Source organism: Zalophus californianus, chromosome 8, assembly GCF_009762305.2.
Source record: "Zalophus californianus isolate mZalCal1 chromosome 8, mZalCal1.pri.v2, whole genome shotgun sequence".
In the NCBI taxonomy this organism is placed as follows: domain Eukaryota; kingdom Metazoa; phylum Chordata; class Mammalia; order Carnivora; family Otariidae; genus Zalophus; species Zalophus californianus.
The window spans coordinates 126255274-126274708 of NC_045602.1; the positions used below are offsets into that span (position 1 = coordinate 126255274).

The 19435-nt window shown below is 52.1% G+C and overlaps 1 protein-coding gene across 2 annotated transcripts; it reads left to right on the forward strand.

Annotated features, from left to right (window-relative positions):
• The first annotated feature begins 837 nt into the window (after nt 1–837).
• On the forward strand, nt 838–15735 carry SLC2A10 (solute carrier family 2 member 10). 2 transcript variants are annotated; one of them, XR_003524908.2, is made up of 6 exons: nt 838–948; nt 8621–9898; nt 10529–10651; nt 11992–12127; nt 12298–12405; nt 14189–15735. XR_003524908.2 is itself a non-coding variant. In XM_027624097.2 (5 exons), exons 1-5 carry the CDS (start codon nt 945–947, stop codon nt 14265–14267), a joined length of 1620 nt encoding a protein of 539 aa, XP_027479898.1. In that variant the 5' UTR covers nt 838–944; the 3' UTR covers nt 14268–15735. The 2 variants fall into 2 exon arrangements, 1 of the variants encoding a protein (XP_027479898.1); XM_027624097.2 differs by lacking the exon at nt 12298–12405.
• The last annotated feature ends 3700 nt before the right edge of the window (nt 15736–19435 follow it).

The window sequence follows — 19435 nt, forward strand, 5'->3', positions numbered from 1 at the left end:
TTCCTCCACTCTCCCTGCCAAACCCTGTGCTCCAGACACTGTGGCTTTGCTTCCATTGTTCCTTACACTCCGTAAGCTCCTTTCACCACTGTGCCACATGGCCTTTGCCTTTGCTCTTCCCTTTGCCTGGAACCTCAGGCCTGAGCTCAGTTATCCCTCCGGAGAGCAAACAGCCTTTCCAGACACACAGCTGCAGCAACCACCTGTGCCTGCACACCCCAGCACCCTGGTTTTCTTCTCTGCCCAGCCTTCACCCCTGCCGGTGTGTCTCTGGCTCCTTCAGTCATATGTTTCTCTGCTTCCCCCACTAGGATGCAAACTCCACAAGAACAACAAAGAATCTGTCTTGTTCTTCCAGCCCATCACCTAAGCCTAGCCCAGTGCCCGTGGGTACTTGGGAGGTGTCCCAACCCAGGTTGTCCAATGAATGGACAGTAATCCACGGGCGAGGGTCTGGGTGGCTGAACCGGGTATATGAGTGTCCCGGTAGGTCAGTGTAGATGCATGAGTGTGTGTGTGTGTGTGTGTGTGTGTGTGTGTGTGTGTGTGTGTGTGTACACACAGGCTGGAGAGGCCAGTCTAGTAGTGTGGACTGCAGTGATTGAGGGTGCTCCTTCCCGTGGGGAGCACAGGAGAGGGCAGCGTGTGGGGGTCCCCCACAACAGGGATGACAGTGGGCGGGGGGTGGGGGCCAACAGGAGGAGAGTGGGTGGGGACCCGCATCCAGGCCCCGGGCGGTCCCTGGAGCCCCTCGGTCCCGCCTCCAGGCACAGGGGGGCCGGGGCTGGCCGACGTGGCTGCCGGCGCTGCGGGCAGGCGGGCTGGGAGGAGGGACGGAGGCGGGAGGCGGGCCGGAAAGTTTGTCGGGCGGCCGAGCCTGGGGCTCCGGCGGGGGATGCGCGCCGGCCCGAGCGCCCCCAGCCCGCACGGGAGTCGTGCTCGCCATGGGTGAGTGGAGATCGGGCGCTGCCCGCGGGGGCGCCCCTGAGACCCCAGCCGCGCGCGCCCCGCGCCCCCATACGACCCAGTCGGGTGGGGACAGCAGGCTCTGCTGGGAGCTGGGAGGGGACGCGAGCGCACTTCCTTCCCTGCTTCTTTCTGCCCAGAAAAAAGTGAGCCGCTAGTGCTTTTTACTTGATAGCGCGAACTCCGGGCAGGCCCTGTCCTGACCGCTTCAAGCCTTACACCTCCCCGCGCAGGGGAAACTCCTCCTAGTCGGCAGATAAAGAAATGGAGGCTCCGAAAGGAGCAACTTGGTGAATCCCTTTGCTGAACACTTCTGTTCAGGAGGCCTCAGGAGGCTGCCATGAACAACAGAGACAAAACCTTCGCTTTGGAGGTATTCCATGAGAGGAGGCCGGAGATCAGAATCCAGAACTGGGAGAGGTGGGGGTGGGAGGAGAATAGGGAATTGCTTTGTTGCTACAGGGAACTGGGATTTCCATTTCTCTCTCTGGATCCAGAGCCTCACTCAGTCATTCAGTCATTCATCCCTCTACTGTGTGGCAGGGGCTGGGGACTCAGCCGTGAGCAAAGCAGACAACAATCCTCTCTTCCATGGAGCTGACATTCCAGTAGAGAAGCTGGAACGGAGTAAATGAATAAAATAATCTCCGAGGGCGATAAGATGCTATGGAACACAAAAAAATGAGGTGGTGTGAACTGCTGAGGGAAGTGGCTTCTTTAGGTAGGTAGGTACTGAAGGCCTCCCAGGGTAGGAGGCACTGGAGCCGAGATATCACTCAGAAGGAGTGGGTGCGCTAAGACCTGGAAAAAGAGCTACAAGCAGGCGGGCAGGGATACCATGTGCAAAGGCCATGAGGCACCAGTGGGTTGGTGTCAGGCCAGTGTGGCTGGAGCACAGTGGGCAAGGGGAGAAGATGGGGAGGGAGGTCAGAGAGTTAGGCAGGGGCTAGACTGTGTAGAACTTTGTAGGCCATGGCGAGAAGTTTAGGTTTTATTCCCAATAAAGCTGGAGAAGAGGTTTAAGCTGGGGTGGGACGTGACCTGAATTGTGTTTTAAAACTCCCTCTGGATTATGCTGTGGAGAATCATAATAGCTAACAGTGGCTATAAGGTAGGCAGGCATAGAGGTAGATATTACTATTATCCGCATTTGTAGATGGGGAAGCTCAGAGAGGTTAATGAGCTGCCTAAGGACACACAGCTATGGAGTAGAAAAGCTGGGCTAGAACCCCAGCACTCTGGCTTCAGCCTGCATTCCCAACGACTGTACCACCCTGCCTCTCATGCACAGTTATGGCACAACTGGTCGCCAACTCCAGGTCTGACTCCAGAGTCCATGCTCTTAACCCTCAAGGCACACTGCCCCGGAGCCTGAGGGAAACACAGACCCAGAGAGGTCCTCCCAAGGACACTCACCTTGACCCTGGTCCCTTGCACCTGCCTTTCCGATCCCTTTGCTGCCTCCTAAGTTAATTCAACAGCTCTTGACTGAGCATCTCAGGAGGACAGATGTGGGGCTGGGTGGAAGCAGGGGAAGGAGGGCTCTGTCCTCCCCACCATCCCAGGCTGCTTTCCTGGGCTTGGGCCCTGGGTATAGACCTGGATTCCAGCCACCATCCTCCCACTTCCAGGTGCATCGTCTAGTCTACTTCTTCGACCCTCCGCTTCCTCATCTATGAAATGACCCCCATCAAAGGCGCTTATCACAAGGCGGCTGTGAGAATGCCGTGAGAAAATGAACGAAAAGGGCTCAGCTCACCACCTGCCCGTGGTAAATGGTCCCTTCATGTGAGCTTTTCTTTTTTACCACACCCAGTGTTGGGACTCTGGAGTCAGTCCAGTCTCTGCTCTGTCACGTACAAACTCTCACCTTGGGCAATGTCTTCACCTCTCTGTGCCTCAGTTACGTCATCTGTAAAATGGGAATGACAGCCATGCCTGGGTCATAGGTTTGCTGTAGGGATTGAGTCAGCTGGAGCAGCTAGGGCTTCCAGGAGAGGAGGTACGCCTGGCTGTGGTGAGTGCTCCATATTAGCCGTGTTGGGGCGTTGGGAAACCAGCCCTCTGGGTGAGGATAGTTGCATAGTTCAGTGTCGCTCAGGCTTCTCCCTGGAACTTGAGGGAGAGCTGCGGCAGATCCCTGGCGGGGGAGGGTCCCAATGCATTGTGACCTCTGGTGGAGATGCTGTTCTGGTGTCACTAACAAGAGGCTCCCTGGGACTTGCAGCTGGTGATACATCCACCCGAAACCTGACTTTTTCCCCCTTCCCCTGCTCCCCAATTCTCTCCCTGGGAAGCTCTGTTCTCCACAGTGAGGGGCTTAGAGGACTAAGGGATTTTCTCCAGTGTGAGACAGCTTCACATATAACCTATCATTTTGTTTTGTTTCATTTAGAGAGGGAGGGAAGAAGGGGGAGAGAGAGTGTGTGTGCCTGGTGTGCGGGGAAGGCCGAGGGATGGAGGGAGAGGGAGAGAGAATCTTAAGCAGGCTTCGCACTCAGCACAGAGTCTGTTGTGGGGCTCGATCTCACAACCCTGAGATCATGACTTGAGCCGAAACCCGGGAGTCAGACGTTTAACTGACTGAGCCCCCCAGGCGCCCCTAGACAGATACTTAATAGAAAGGGGGAGCAGTTCCCAAACCTAGGCTGGGCCCTACTCTGGGGGCCAGGATTTACTCTACTTCCTGTGGAGTTTGGCCCCTTCCAGGCCCTAGACCTCTCCAAGGAGACCTCTGCCTCAAGAGCCAAGACCCTTCCTGTCTGGATTCCCTCAGCCCCCAAAGTCCCTTCATTCAATCTTCTGTTTATTCAACAAGTATTTACTGAGCGCCAGGAATTGTCCTCAGCATCAGGGAGACAGCTAAGGACAAACAAACAATTCCTGTCCTTTTGGGGTCAACATTCTGGTTGGAGAGAACAATAAATATGTAAAACATACAGTTCTTTCAGATGGTGAGAGGTACCTTGGAGGAAAACAAGGGCATTAGAAGTGCTGGGTGTGATGGGGGAGGTTGCACTTTTAAGAAGAGGGCCGGGGAAGGCCTCAGGAGAAGGTGATGTTTGAGCCAAGACCAGAGGGAAAGAGGGAAGGAATGGAGGGGGAGGGCTCTTCTGGCAGAGGTGACAGCTGGTAAAAGGCCTTGAGTTGAGTCACACAGGAATGAGGAAGAACAGCAAGGAAGCTGGCATGGCAGAGCAGAGAGAGAGAGAGAACGCAGGCAGATCCTGCAGAGCCTTGAAGGCCACTGTAAGGACTTTGGCTCTTTTCAGACTGAAGTGGGAACCCCGAGGGCTCTGAGCAGAATGACTCAGGCTTTCACAGGACCCCGGGGGCTGTCATGCAGCATTCTGCTAGGTTCAAATGTATCTGACGCGGCCCCTGCAATGCCACTTGCTGACACCTCCCTAGTCCGTCCCCAACGCAGTCCTGGGTTCATTCGGCAGAAACCTCACTGAGCCCCTCTGGGGTGTCAGGACAGGGCTGGGGCTCAGGAGGTGCAGACAGGAAGTCCCCAGTGCTGCCCTGCCCCGTTTAATAAGGAAGACACAGCGACAAACTTGGGATGGTGTCAGCAAGTGAAGGGGGAATGCAGAGTTGGTGGGAAGTGAAAAGTGTGGCTTGGAAAGTGGAGGAAGATGTACAGGAATTAGCCAGGGCCTCCCATGAATTACCTTAAGCAAAAAAAAAGAGAAGAGGAGGGGAGAGGAGGGAAGGGGTGGGTGGGGGAGGAGAGGGGAGGGAAGAGAAAAGAAAAACAAGTAGAAAGAAAAGAAAAAAAGATATTCCTTAGTCACTGGGAAGTCCATGGATTCAGGAGCTGGGGCTCAGATAGTGTTGTCAGGGACCCCCCCCCCAAGGGGGATGATGGCCCCCAGCGGCTCCAGGCAGGTAAACTACCAGCTTAGGGCCTTCAGTGAGCCAACACGCTGGCCCAGGGTCAGCCACGTGGCTTTCATTGCTGCCCAGGGCCTGGGAACCTGCTGATTGGTCAGATCTGGGTCATGGACACGGCCCTGGAGCTAGGCAGTGGGGGTGGAGGTGGCGGCGGTCATTTTTATCCAAACCAGGAGACCGAGAGGCAACACAGGGAAGGGCAGCGCCCCAACAGAGGGCGGGGGATGCCAAAGAACAGAGACCTACGACACAAGGCCCTTCGGGGAGGTGCCCATGAGCTGGAACTGAGGAGGATGAGCGGGCCTGTGGGGACACAGGCGGCGCAGCGGGGGGCGGGGGGCATGGAAATGGAGGGTGTGTGCAGAGAACAAGTGTTTGCAGGGCTTGGGGGAGGCAGGAGGGGAGGTGAGGACAGAGTCGGGGAGGGGAAGTGACTGAGGAGTTGGGCCAGGGTCACCGGCTCAGGTAGGGCCTGGGATGGCATGTGAAGGGGTTAGGACTTACAGAGCAGAGGCCACAGGAGCCAGGAAAGCTTAAGGAAGGGAATGTGCTTCCCTCGTGTTTCTAATGACCCTGACTCCTTGGGGGCTGCCCTTCATCCTTCCTTGGGGCACTGTTGGTTCACTCTGCTTTGTGACTGGGTTTTCCTGAGAGCTAAGGTGTCTGTATCTCCCCTCCAGCCCTGGCCCCGCACCCCTCTCTCTCTCACACCCCACCTATCTTTGATTGTCCTTCTTGCTTGAAGTCCGTTCCACAAAGCTCCTAAGTATATGGGTTTGGGAGTCAGATGGATCAGTGAGTCCTGATCTGGTTGCTTCCCAGCTGTGAGAACACTCTGAAACTTAATCTCTAAAATGGGGATAATTGCAGCTATACCGACTAGGGGTTATTATGAAGATGAGTTGAGAGACTAAAGTCTTTACATAGGGGAGCTGCTCCATAAATGACACCTGTTATTATTACTATTTTATTTCACCATTATTTTTGCTCTTCTGCTCTTAACCACTGTGACCCGAATCTGCCCCGATGCATTTTCCAGCGGGACCTGTGGACAGTCAACTTGGCCTCTGAGCCCCTTGGTTCCCTTTCAGCTCCAGAGGAACTGAGGAAATGGCAAACAAATTCTGTTTTCACTTGATTGCCTCACATGGCCTGGAGGAAACTTCCTTTCTGGCAGCAAGCTCCAGGAACTGAGGGAGATGGGGCAAAGGGAGGTGAAGACAGGATAGGACCCGGGTACCATCATCTTCCTAGGGTGCTCATTGATGGTCATGAACAAGAAGCACAGGGCCAGCCAGGGAACTGGAGGGGGTGATTTCCCAGGGGGCAGAGTGGGAGGGATAAGGGTGAGCAGAAATGGGTGCCGAGCCTTCCACCAATGAAACTCTTCCCTCTGCACAAAAATTGCCTAACAGAGATGGGGAGAGGTAGAGGTAGGAGAGAACAGTGCAAAATCATAATATGCCAAGGTTTGGTAATGGGGTGGTTAAGGGTGCGGATTGTGGTGCCAGACGGCCCAGCTTTGAATCTAGGCTCAGCTAGATTCAAACTACTTTTGACCTTAGATAAGTCACTTCACCTCTGATGGTCAGTTTGTTCATTCATAAATAATTCAAAAGCCCACCACATGAACTTATATTAAATTAAATGTGTTATTGCACTTAAAGTGCTCAAAGCAGTGCCTGGTTGAGATACACTCAGTGAGTCTGACTGTAGTATTATGAATGTTCTTGTCAGGTCCAGGGTGGGTGTGGGTGAGATAGGTACTATTAGATTAATCTAGATGCTTCTAGAAATATCTAAGTGTGAGTATGTGAATTAAGAATTAAGAGTAACCTGTAACTGTGCTGCCAGTATGGGGGCTGTTAGCCCCATGTGGCTAGTTTTACATTTTAATTAATTAAAATTAAAATACAATTTTAAAATTCAGTCCCTTAATCACATTAGCCCCATTTTAAGTGCTCAGGAGCCACATGTGCTGGTGACTACGCTCTGCCCAGCTCAAGCCTTCCAAGTCTTGCCTCCATCCCCTGAGAATGAAATTCATTATTCTCTTCATGACCTAAAAAGTTCCATGTGACCTGGCCCCTGCCTACTTCAGCCTCATTATCTCCTCAGGTGGAGGTGGCTCCAGCCATCCTGGCCTCCTTGCTGAAAACACAATGATTAACAGCCTGAACGCTCTTGCTGCATCAGTCACCCACTTGCTGTGTGACCATGAGAAAGTTTCTTAACTTCTCTGAGTCTCGGAGGATGATGCTAAAAATACTATGTTATAGGGTTGTTGTAAGAATGAAATGAGTAGGGACTCCTGGGTGGCTCAGTCGTTAAGCGTCTGCCTTTGGCTCAGGTCATGATCCCAGGGTCCTGGGATCAAGTCCCGCATCAGGCTCCCCGCTCCTGCTTCTCCCTCTGCCTGCCACTCCCCCTACTTGCGCGCTCTCTGACAGATAAATAAAATCTTAAAAAAAAAAGAATTAAATGAGTAAGTGTGTGTTAAGTTCTTAAAACCGGGCCTGGCACTTAATAAGTGTCATATAAGCACTAGCTATTAATATTAATGGTTGTTGTTCAAACATACCAAAAACTGTCTTGCCTCAGGGCCTCTGTTTTTGCTCTTCCCTCCATCTAGAATGTTCTTCTCCCAGATTTTACATGGCTTTCACCCTCACTTAATTCAGATCTCTGCTCAAATCTTCCCTCTTTGAGAGGCCTTAACCGACTACCCTATTTAACACAGAACTCCTCCATTATTTTCAATCCACTTTCCTGGCTTTTTAAGGAAAGATGGTGACATCTTTCACCACCTGAAGTTATAAATATATATTTATTTATTGTCTGCCTTTTTCTACTAGAATATCAGGTCCTTGACAACACCACTGTATTGCCAGCTCCAAGAACACTGTTTGGCATGTTGTAGATGCCGAATAAATAAGTTTTTGAATGATTGGAGGGGTGGATGCATGGATGGTTGGGTAAGTGTGTGAATGGGTACGTAAGGGATGGAATCAGAGACTGGTGGATGAATGGATGTATTTGTGGGTAGATGCATCAATAAACGGATGGTGAATTAAAGAGTATATAATGGACAAGTGGATGGATGAATATGTGGTAGATGGAGCAAATGGTTGGACGGAGGAGGGGATGATGAAGGAATGGATGGATAGATTGATTAACAAATAGATGGGTGAATAGATGGAGTAAATGGATGGATAGATGGATGACAAATGATGGTTGGATGCATGAATGCATGCATGGGTAGATGGATGGCTGCACCAGTGGATGGAGTGGATGGATGGATGGAGGGAGGGATGAAGGAGAGATGGAAGAAGAATGAAGTGGATGGCTGGATGGTGGATGAATGGATAGATGCATGAAAGCATGCATGAGTAGATGGGTGAGTGAATGAATGGTTGGAGTGGGTGGGTGAATGAATGAAGTGGATGGATGGAGGGATGAAGGAAGAAGTGGATGGGTGGATGAATGGATTGATGGATGGATGGATCAGTAAATGGATAGATAGATGAATGATAGTAGATGGATAGAGGGGTGGGTGGATGAAGGAAGGAGTGTATGGATGGATGGATGAAAGATGGTTAGATCAATAAGTGAGAGGATGGGTGGATGAATGGACAGGTGAATAGATGGAGTAGCTGGATGGATAGATGAGGGGTTGACAGATGGAGGGGAAGTTCATGGATGGATGCTCTGGCGAGGAACCATCCTGAACTCTGCTCTTGTCACTTTTGTTTTCCAGGCCGTCCGCAACTGCTCCTGCCCCTGTGTGCCTCTGTGTCTTTGCTGGGTGGCCTGACCTTCGGTTATGAACTGGCAGTCGTATCAGGTGCCCTGCTGCCCCTGCAGCTTGACTTCGGGCTTTCCTGCTTGGAGCAGGAGCTCCTGGTGGGCAGCCTGCTCCTGGGGGCTCTCCTTGCCTCCCTGGTGGGGGGCGTCCTCATCGACCAGTATGGCAGAAAACAAGCCATCCTCGGCAGCAATGTGGTGCTTCTGGCAGGCAGCCTGAGCCTTAGCCTGGCTGGCTCCCTGGCCTGGCTTGTCCTGGGCCGCTTGGTGGCTGGCTTTGCCATCTCCCTCTCCTCCATGGCCTGCTGTATTTATGTGTCAGAGCTGGTGGGGCCCCGGCAGCGGGGAGTGCTGGTGTCCCTCTATGAGGCCGGCATCACCCTGGGCATCCTGCTCTCCTATGCACTCAACTACGCATTAGCTGGTGCCCCCGGGGGATGGCGGCATATGTTCGGCTGGGCCGCGGTACCTGCTCTTCTGCAGTCCCTCAGCCTCTTCTGTCTCCCTGCTGGGACCACTGAGGCGGCAGCCCGCAGGGACCTCATTCCTCTCCAGGGAGGTGAGGCCACCAAGCTGGGGAGGCCAAGATACTCCCTTCTGGACCTCTTTAGGGCCCGGGATAACATGCGAGGCCGGACCATGGTGGGGCTAGGGCTGGTGATTTTCCAGCAACTAACGGGGCAGCCCAACGTGCTGTGCTATGCTTCTACCATATTCCACTCAGTCGGCTTCCGTGGGGGCTCCTCAGCTGTGCTGGCCTCTGTGGGACTCGGCGCCGTGAAGGTGGTGTCCACCCTGACGGCCCTGGGGCTGGTGGACCGAGCAGGCCGCAGGGCCCTGTTACTGGCTGGCTGTGCCCTCATGGCCCTGTCGGTCAGCGGCATCGGGCTCGTCAGCTTCGCCGCGCCCATGGACTCCAGCCCAAGTTGCCTGGCCGTGCCCAACGCCAGCAGGCCGGCAGGCCTCCCTGGAGACTCGAGCCTGCCAGGGGCCGTCGTAAGTCCACCTCCACTGCCAGTGACCAGTGAGAACCAAGGGAAGCCAGTCCCCCCAACCTCTATGAAAATCAAGCCCCATCCCAAAGCTGGGAACCGCACAGCTCCTCCCCTGCCGGCCTTAGGCACCGCCGCCCCTGCGCCCCCTTCTGCCCCCGAGCACGCCCTGCAGCACTGGACCGCGCTGGTCTGCATGATGGTCTTTGTGAGCGCCTTCTCCTTTGGATTTGGACCAGGTAGGTGGGAGGTCTCTGGCAGGAAACTCAGCAGCCTCTACCCCACCCAGCGGAAGGGGTGGGGACCCTGCCAGTCAGGGTCTCAGAGGGACACTAGAGGGGGCCTGACCGCAAAGCCAATGAAGCTTACGCTTTTAGGGCTCCTTGCCTACTTGCAGGCACTCCTTCCAAGGGCCTAATTTTCTGTTTGTAGTTTTTTTCTTATAGAGGGCCCCAAATTATTTAAGCTTCTGGCCTCATAAAACCTGAATTTGCCCCTGGATAGATCACTCAAAGGGTTTACTCGAAAGGGGTTCTTGGGGCACCTGGGTGGCTCAGTCGGTTAGGCGCCTGCCTTCGACTCAGGTTCGAGCCCCACATTGGGCTCCCTGCTCGGCGGGGAGCCTGCTTCTCCCTCTGCCTCTGCCTGCCGCTCCCCCTGCTTGTGCTCTCTCTCTCTGTCAAATAAATAAATAAAACCTTAAAGAGAAAGGGTTCTTGCAGCAGTGTGGGGGAGGCAGTGGGAGGACTGGGTGTCAGGGGCCTGAGATTCTGCTTGAGTCACGTCGTTGGGGGGCTGTCCGCTGGACCATGGGTGCCAGGCCCCAGTCCCCGCCCCAGCCCGGGACTTCTCCCTGCTTTCTGTCCTAGTGACCTGGCTTGTCCTCAGCGAGATCTATCCCGTGGCGATCCGAGGCAGAGCCTTCGCCTTCTGCAACAGCTTCAACTGGGCTAGCAACCTCCTTGTCAGCCTCTCCTTCCTCCACCTCATCGGTGAGTTCTCTGACCTAATGCCATGGTCCAGTTCCTTCTAGATCCAGGAACAGCTGCCTGGGGTGAGCTCTTATTGGCTCAGCAAGATTGCCTGCCCATGCCCGGCTGGAAGGCTGTAAGATTCTGATGCCCAGGCCTGGGGCATATACCAGCCCCTGAAGTCAGGGCGGGTGGGGGACTGCTTCACCCAACCATGTGTACAGAGGTGGGGGGGATGGTTCCTTGAAGGAAAAGTGGGGTGCTAGTATCAGCAAAGGGGAGCGGAGAGGCCAGCAGACAAAGACAAGAGAAGACATGACCTTCGAGGCTTTTACCCTTGGTAATTCCAGGCTCCATCAATGAGTGGGCCCGGGAGGTGAGGCTGAAGGAGGGGAAGAGCCTCCATCTGGAAGCTGGCTCTGATTGGTGTGGTAGGGGAGCGGACAAACTACCGGTGGGGGGATGGGGGAGTCTGGAGGCCTGAGTGTGGGGCCATTTTCTTCATTGCAGCCCGAAGGCCCTTGCATTAAAGCAGGGGAGTTTTTGAAAATTTCCTTCTTGTAGCCGAAGAACTATTCTGTAAATAAAACTCTGTGCAGAATGTTAAATTCTCCAGGCCTGATAGCAGGTCTACACCCACACTAGTGAGAATGTATCTGAGACCAGTCGGTACCTGAGTGGCCACCTTTTTTATTCTAAACCGGCTCCAATAGGCTCGTGCCCACCTGCCGGCAGGAAGGTTTTCTCATGTCTAGTTTGGTGACACTCTCTCTTCCTACCTGGCATTCGAACCCCATCTGAGCCATGGTGGGGTGCAGTGGGAGTTATCTGGGCCCAGAACACCGGAAAGGGTCTCTGAGTTGCTGAGATGCTCCTGGTCCAAGGAGCCAAGGTGGGAGGGGCTCCTTCCTTGTGAGCCCCAAGGCACAGTTCTTAGGGCTCAGTTATTTTCCTATTTTCTGCAGCCAAGTGTTTCGTCCTCAAAGGCACAGCCCCTGGGAAAGGCTGGTAGAAGAACATGTCCCCTGTGCCTGTCTCCAGCCCCACCCCCACCCCACCCCTCCCAGCCCCCCACCCCCCCACCCCCCCTTGTGTGAGGATTAAGTGGAGGCCCAGCTGGTCCGGGGAGGATGCTCAGAGGTCATGATCTCTAGAGGTGAGAATGGCTGGGGAGTGGTCTGGAAGTCAGACACAGGCTGCATGGGCTGAAACTCCATTCCCTGGATGCTCAGTTCATTCACCCAATAACCAGTTTGTAGAATTTCAGAGGATGTTTTTTGTTTTGGGGCTGGGCTTGGCCAAGGCTGTGTCCTGCAACTACTTTGGCGCCCCTGCCCACGCTCCCGCCTTCCTGTTCCCAGGCACCATCGGCTTGTCCTGGACCTTCCTGCTCTACGGGCTGACGGCTGTCCTCGGCCTGGGCTTCATCTATGCATTTGTCCCTGAAACAAAAGGCCAGTCTTTGGCAGAGATAGACCAGCAGTTCCAGAAGAGACGGTAAGAGGACACAGGGCTAGGCTGGGCCTCAGGAAGGACTCACGTCAAATCCTGAGCACATGAGTTCAGGATTTACCTGCGTACTTTCTCTTTGCAAGAGAGTGTTTTTCTCCTTGTCCTGATTCCCTTAGTGCCTGGACACCATCGGTTTTGTTCTTGTCTTTGTACAGGAGCTGTTTTCCTGGAGTTGTTTGTGTCTTCCTACAGCAGAGTTTCATTTAACTTTAAGGCCCAGCTCATGGGAATTTTAAAACCATGCAGTTATGGAATCACATGAGGTCAGAGCAGCAGAATCTTAGAGTCATGGAAGCTTAGAGAAAATGGTATAACTCTGGCCTTTTAAAGTCACACACAGAACTGTGGGCTTAATCTACTCATTCAGCAGGTGTTTATTAAGTCCCTACTACATGCCAGGCCATGTCTGGACCTTAGGAAACGTGGCCGAGTAAGATGGGCAAGGTCCTTGTCCTCACGGAGCTTCCATTCTGGAGGAGAAGGGGGACAGAAAATAAACAAGCCAACAAATGCAGCAACAAGAGCATTTTGGCTAGTGATACGTATCGGAAGAAAAGGAAACAGAGTGAAGTGTGTTGAGAAGGCCTGACTGGCAGAGTGGGGGACAGAGGGGCAGGGAGTTGTGGGTGGTTAGAGAGAGGAGGCCCCTCTAAGGAGGTGCAATTTAAGTTCGTGAGAAGGAGACAGCCATGTAAAGATGAGGGAGAGGAGCATTCCAGGTAAAGAGAACAACAGGTGCAAAAGCCCTGAGGTTGGGAGTGTATCCGGCATATGCAAGGAAGCACAAGGAAGCCAGTGTGGCTGGAATCGAGGGAGGGAGGGTGGCAGGAGGGGTAGACGATCAGATCAGCCAAGCTGGTAGGAGCTCGATCATGTAAGGTCTTTAGATCATAGAGAGGAGTGGAGAATCTTAGCATCATGGGGACTTGCGCCATTCAAATAAGAGAAGAGAGGAATAGGAGCAGCAGAAAGGCCCTAAAAACACTACCATCCTCCATATCCTTGGCAAATGCCCCTGGTTACTTCTTGTAGTAAAGGGAATCATCAGCACCTGACCGTCCGTTCTATTCCTGGGAGGCCCTAAAGGACTAAAAAAAAAATAAATCATCTACGAGGGAGTCGGAACTTGCCTCCTGCAGCTGCCTGCCAAGTCCCAGCCCAACACAGCCCCTGAAGGGACACAGAACTGGTCCAGTGTAAAAGCCTTCAACCTGCTCCACTCGACCCCAGAGGGTGGCTCTGCCAGTGGAGCACCCCCAGTGTGTTGGCTGTCCCCTCTGCAGGCCCCTCAGTGGCCCAACCCTGTTGGTTAGGAAATAGATCTGGCTGCTCAGAATAGTCCAGATGTAGAGCACCAGGGCTGGGGTGGCAGCTGTGCTTCGAGAGGTCATCCAGGGTCCCACACTCCTTCTCTCCAGTTGCTCTGCCGTCTCTTCGATAATTATTTTTCCCACATGGCCTATGCGGGTGAGCCACCAGGGGCCTGCGAGAGGGGAGGGAGAGAGGGTAGACACAGCCTGAAAGATGCACAAGTCATTCCCACCCGCATCCTTTGGACAGAACCTGGCTATACCTACATGGGGGGTGGCGGAGGCTGAGAAACGGGCTTTCACCTGGGGAGCCATGTGCCCAGCTAAAAATCAAGGGTACTGTAACTAGGCTTAAGAGGGGGATACAGATACTAGGAGCCACCTGGAATCTCTGCCATCCTGGCTTTCTTGGGAGAATATTCCAGAACCCCTCCTCTGGGAGAGGCGCTAAGGAGGCAGAAAGGCAGTTAGAAGCCAGCTTTGGGGTAAAGCAGGATGTAATTGCAGCCAAGGGGAGTGTCAAGCTGGACCTGGGGACTTGGGGTCGCATGGTGGGGCCTGGGCCAGGCTGTGGGGCAAGGAAGCTGAGTGTGCCATGACTTTAGGAGGAGACAGAAAGTTAGGGGGCTTTGCCAGGGTCTGGCAGTCATCACTTCAGTCCCTATAGTTCAGATATGAGTCCCTGACATCAGAGGCCACAGAGACCCGCCTCCCCCGCTCACTCTCTGCTTGACAGGTTCGCCCTGAGTTTTGGCCACAGGCAGAGCTCCACCAGCATCCCGTACACCCGCATCGAGGTCTCTGCCACCTCCTGAGGAGTCCATCTGCCTGGAAGATGCTGGAACCATGGCTTTAGCAGACAGTCTCCAGCTTCCTGCTTGCCTGGCCCCTGCAGCACAAGGTCTCGGAGGTCCTGTAAGTCATCCCTGCTCCAGGAGAGGTCTTTCGGGCCCGGGTGAAAGAGGAGAAAGTTTGAGAACCCAAAAGTCTTCATTTTGAATCTCAGGCTCTGAGGTGCCCTGAGGATCTGCCTTCTTGCCTCAGTTTCCCCATTGTCTCTGCACGGCCCTGCAGTACTTACAATGACAACATCTCATGGAGTCTGTTGCTTCCTCAGAGAACATCTCGGGTACCAGCCCTGGAAGGAAGTCTTCTCTGGCATCACTCCCAAACCCAGATGAGGATACTATATTCTCTGCTCTCTTTTCCCATCTGGCTGGGACTTTCTGGTGAGGGGAAGCCTGCTTTTGTCATTCACCAGCAACTCAGACTGGTGGAGAAGATGCTTGAGTTCCAGGCCTGCTCCTCTGGTGTCGTGGCGGTATGGCCATAGGCCTCAGTTTTCCCCATATGTACAATGGGCGACCTGGACCAAGGAGTTCTTAAGATCACTTCCGATATCAATGAGCTAGAATTCTAAGTGCTGCTAATACAGTGCATATTCAGCATGGGCCCTGCTCTCAAGTAGCTGGCCATCTCTTTGGGGAATGCCAGTTTTAATTAGGGGAACAGTAAATAGAATTCCAGAATCGTGGGGAATAAAATCCAAGAGCTGCCACGGTGCATGAAGCCAGCTCCAGGCGCTGTTTCCAGGGTGGTGCAGGAGAGCTTTGCAGAACGGAGGTGGGTTTGGAGGCCGACAAGCCCAGCTGTTGGTGTTGCCTGTCTCCTGGCCGCTGTTGACCTTGTCAACAACCTGTGACTAACAGCTTTCCCTAGCCTCAGTTCCCACACCTGCAGAATGGGAATGATTAGGCACCTGGGGGTGTGCTTAACCCCTGTCTTCCTGCAGGAGGGTCTTCAGCTGGTCCCATTCAGCTAGTCAGGGCCTGAGGGGGCGGTTTCTGCTCACCCTCAGTTACCCAGGTCCCCATCTTTGGGACATTGTTAAGGGTCAGCCCCCGACGGGTGAGTCAGATGGAGACTGAGCAAGGAGCTCAGGCCAGAAGTCACCAGAGGAAGGGCCTGGCAAGAGTGAGTTGCTGGATGCTGAGGAAAATGAAGGGCTAAAGCAGACCCAGGGAGCTGGTGTGGGACAACACGTCGTCATCTGTGCCTGCTGCATGCCCACAGGACTCTGGCCTCTCATCTTCTCTCCTCCCGTTCTAGATGCTTCCCTTGTACCCAGTGGTGTGCGGGAGGTCCCTCCTACTACCTTGTGAGAGCCCATTGTTAAGTTTTCGGGACTTTTGCCAACTGGTTGTTAAACACAGCCTTTTAAAGATATTAAATTATTGAATATTTCAATAAATTATATTAAAAGCAAAAGTAATAAATACTAAAACCTCATCACTTCCTTATTTTGCTACATTTCACTATCATGGGTGCTCTTGAGGCTACTTGCCTATAGTGTGTCTTATGAGAGACACGGGAGATCCTGATTCTGCGTACAGGGCATCATGCGCATGGGGGGTGACTTGGCAGCACAGGGATGGGGGAGCGCTACAAGGCAGGGCTGGACTTATTGTTTCCTTGATGTTCCAGCCTTAAGAATGTGGTGGATCAAATGTTAACAATGCAAATTAACCTTGTGAGTGTGTCTGTGGTGTCTGTAGCTGAGACATGGCGAGTGGCACTAAAACTTGAGGGAATATTCTTTCACTTTTGAACGCTATTACCCAATGCAGCAAACAAGTTGCCCCCATCATCGATGAAGGCATTCTGACCTACATCTTCCTTGTTTTACTTTCGTCTGACTCATTAATGTCAACAAAAAATTTCCACCCACGTTCATGTCGAAACTTCACTCGCTCTGCAGAGACTGGATGGGATCTTTTGCCGAGTCGTATTGCTGTCCAGCATTTATTCCTAGTCTGATTTGGTCAAGTCGTGGCGAAATTGCAGTGATAATTGGTTTTGGATACAAGAATTTGGCAAAAAAACAGCAACAACAACAACAACAAAAAACCAACAAAGTCCATCTGTGAGAATGAATTGGCTTATATAGAATTTATAAAGAATATTTACAACAGTGTGTTATCATTTATAAATTTGTACATTTGTGTAATAAACATAAAATCTATACACACACACGCGCACACACACACACACGCACACACACTTGTTCTCCTGGAGAACAGTGGTTCAACACTTCCCAGCACACCACTCCTTTTATTTGTCCTTATGGTGCCTTCAGATCCAAATCTGTCTACACAGAGCCCCAGGCCTCTCTCAGTTCCCCTCCTACCAGCCTAGAGAACGCTTAGACTAGTCTGAGATCGGTCAGGATCATAAACTCAGCGGTCAGACAGGGAATGGAAATGATGGGAACCCTGTGCTAAGACGGCAGGGAGGAGTGAAGTCTGTGGACACAGGCAAACACAGGCCCTCCCTAGAAGGGGAAGCTCACCAGTTCCAGCCGGTGCCTGCCATGTAGGAGTACGGGCTCATCCGTGGCCTGACCATCTGTATTTTCAAGAAAATCCAGAAATTCAGACCTTGGTGCAAAATTTCCTGATTTTTTAACCAACTTTTTTTTTTTAATATTTTATTTATTTATTTGAGAGAGAGAGAATGAGAGACAGAGAGCACGAGAGGGAAGAGGGTCAGAGAGGAAGCAGACTCCCCGCGGAGCAGGGAGCCTGACGTGGGACTCGATCCCGGGACTCCAGGATCATGACCTGAGCCGAAGGCAGTCGCTTAACCAACTGAGCCACCCAGGCGCCCCCTGATTTTTTAATAGTGGCAATTGGTTCTTAAGTGAAAAATAGCTTTTAAGCTCAACAGAACACGCCTGTGGCTAAATCATGGCCTTCTGTTTGTGGCTCAGCTCTTGAAAGCTTTCCCTCTGAGACACTCCTCTTCTCTGGATTCTTGAGGCTCTCAGCTTAATCACTGTAAAGAGTCATGGCTTTGGAAATCAATGCCAAGAATATTGAGTAGCCAAGCATCGTGAATGGAATAAGTCGGGGGGGGGTGTTATTGAACATGGAGGAAGGCATCATGGAGGGAAGAAATGGTTCATATGGCAAACGTATAGAACTGGCACAATTAGGTGTGGGACTTGGGTAACGGCTCATCTGTGTATCAGGGATGATACTATGAACTATTTAGAGATGACATGTATCAATCACTAGTTCCAAGCTGGGCCCGTTGGTGCTCACCAGTGGTTCAGTCCCAGCAGCCTCCAGGAGCATCTGGCTCTGGGTGAGGAGGATGAAGAAGGCAAGAACCAGGTAGCCATTCATAATGGGGGGGGGGCATCAAAGAAATCCAAAAATGTGCAGTACCTACTAGGTGCTCAGCAGTCTTTAGCACTACCCAGAAAAGACACATGATCTGTTCCATGATCTGCAGGGCGGGTGGTGGGAAGCTCCTCTCTTCCAGATAATCTCAGAATCACTTCAGGAAAGCGTTTCCGAAACCCCAGCATTACGTGTAGCCTTCTCATATGTGTGTCCATCACAGAGTACCTTCCTGTCATCTGCCAAATGGCACTACGCAGACTACTTCCTGAATACTTTTCTTTAAAGTGATTTGCTTTTCAGGACACCTGGGTGGCTCAGTTAAGCGTCTGCCTTCGGCTCGGGGCATAATCCCAGCGTCCTGCGATCAAGTCCCGTGTTGGGCTCCCGGCTCCGCGGGGAGCCTGCTTCTCTCTCTGCCTGCTATTCCCCCCGCGTGTACGCGCGTGCTCTCTGGCATATAAGTGAATCAAATCTTTAAAAAAAAAAATAAAGTGATTTGCTTTTCAACTTAAATGCGTTTTAAGAGGAAATTTTATTAATTTATTTTTCCAGTCAAATGTAAACTTACTGAGTTCTACTGTGTGTGAGGCACTGTTCCAGACCCTGGGGCCACAGCGGTGAACAAGACAAGGAGCTGTCCTCACAGAGCCCACATTCCGGTGGGGGGAGTTACATGAGAGATAAGAAATGAGAGAGAGAAGGAAGAAGGAAGGGAGGAGGGAGGAAGGAAAAGTAGATGGATGGATGGATGGTTGCATGTCAGGTAGTGAGGAGCACTAAGAAGAGGTAAGGGGTGGATGGTGATGCTTGCATACTGTTTTAGCTAGGAGAGTCAGAGACCGCCTCTTTGAAGTGGTGGCATCTGAACAGGGACCTGCATGAAGGACTAGAGTGAGCCATGGAAAGATCTGGGGCGGGGGGGGGCGGGGGCGCTGGATGGCTCAGTCCGTTAAGCAACCGACTCTTGGAGGGTTTCAGCTCAGGTCATGATCTCTCTAAAATAAATAAATCTTTAAAAAGAAAGAAAGAAAGATCTGGGGGATGAGCATCCCAGGCAGCTGGCCCAGCATGTGCAAAGGCCCTGAGGTAAGACTGAGCTTTCCATATTGGTGGGACCTCAGGGAGTAAGTGAAGGGTAGAGCAATGGTAGGGGAGGAGGAAGAGGTCAGCAGGGGTTGGATCATGAAGACCTTCCCGACCATAGAAAGCATTTCGGACCCTTCCTTCCTTCCTCTTTCTTTCTCTTTCTTTCTTTCTTTCTTTTTCTTTCTTTCTTTCTTTCTTTCTTTCTTTCTTTCTTTCTTTCTTTCTTTCTTTCTTTCTTTCTTTCTTTCTTTCTTTCTTTCTTTCTTTCTTTCTTTCTTTCTTCTTTCTTTTTCTTTCCTTTTTTTCTTTTCTTTCTTTCTTCTTTTGATTTTATTTTTAAGTAATCTCTCCACCTAATGTGGGGCTCAAATTCACAACGCCAAGATCAAGAGTCTCATGCTCTGCTGACTGAGCCAGCCAGGCGCCCCCATTTTTTCTAAATGCACTGGGAAGCCACGGGAGGATTTTGAACAGTGGATTGACATGATCTGACTTAATGCTATAAAATACTTCTTGTTGGTGAAGTTGGTGACTACAGAAAATGAGTATCAATTACAGAAATAAGAAGAAATCATAAAAATACTATGAAGGCAACATGATTTCACTCAACTCTGACTAAATACTCTTATCTACTGAGGGCACTGACCTTAAGGCCTCCTCCTCTGTGATGTAAAACGGAGCTTAGCAAGTGTGAGAGAGGCATTCACGAC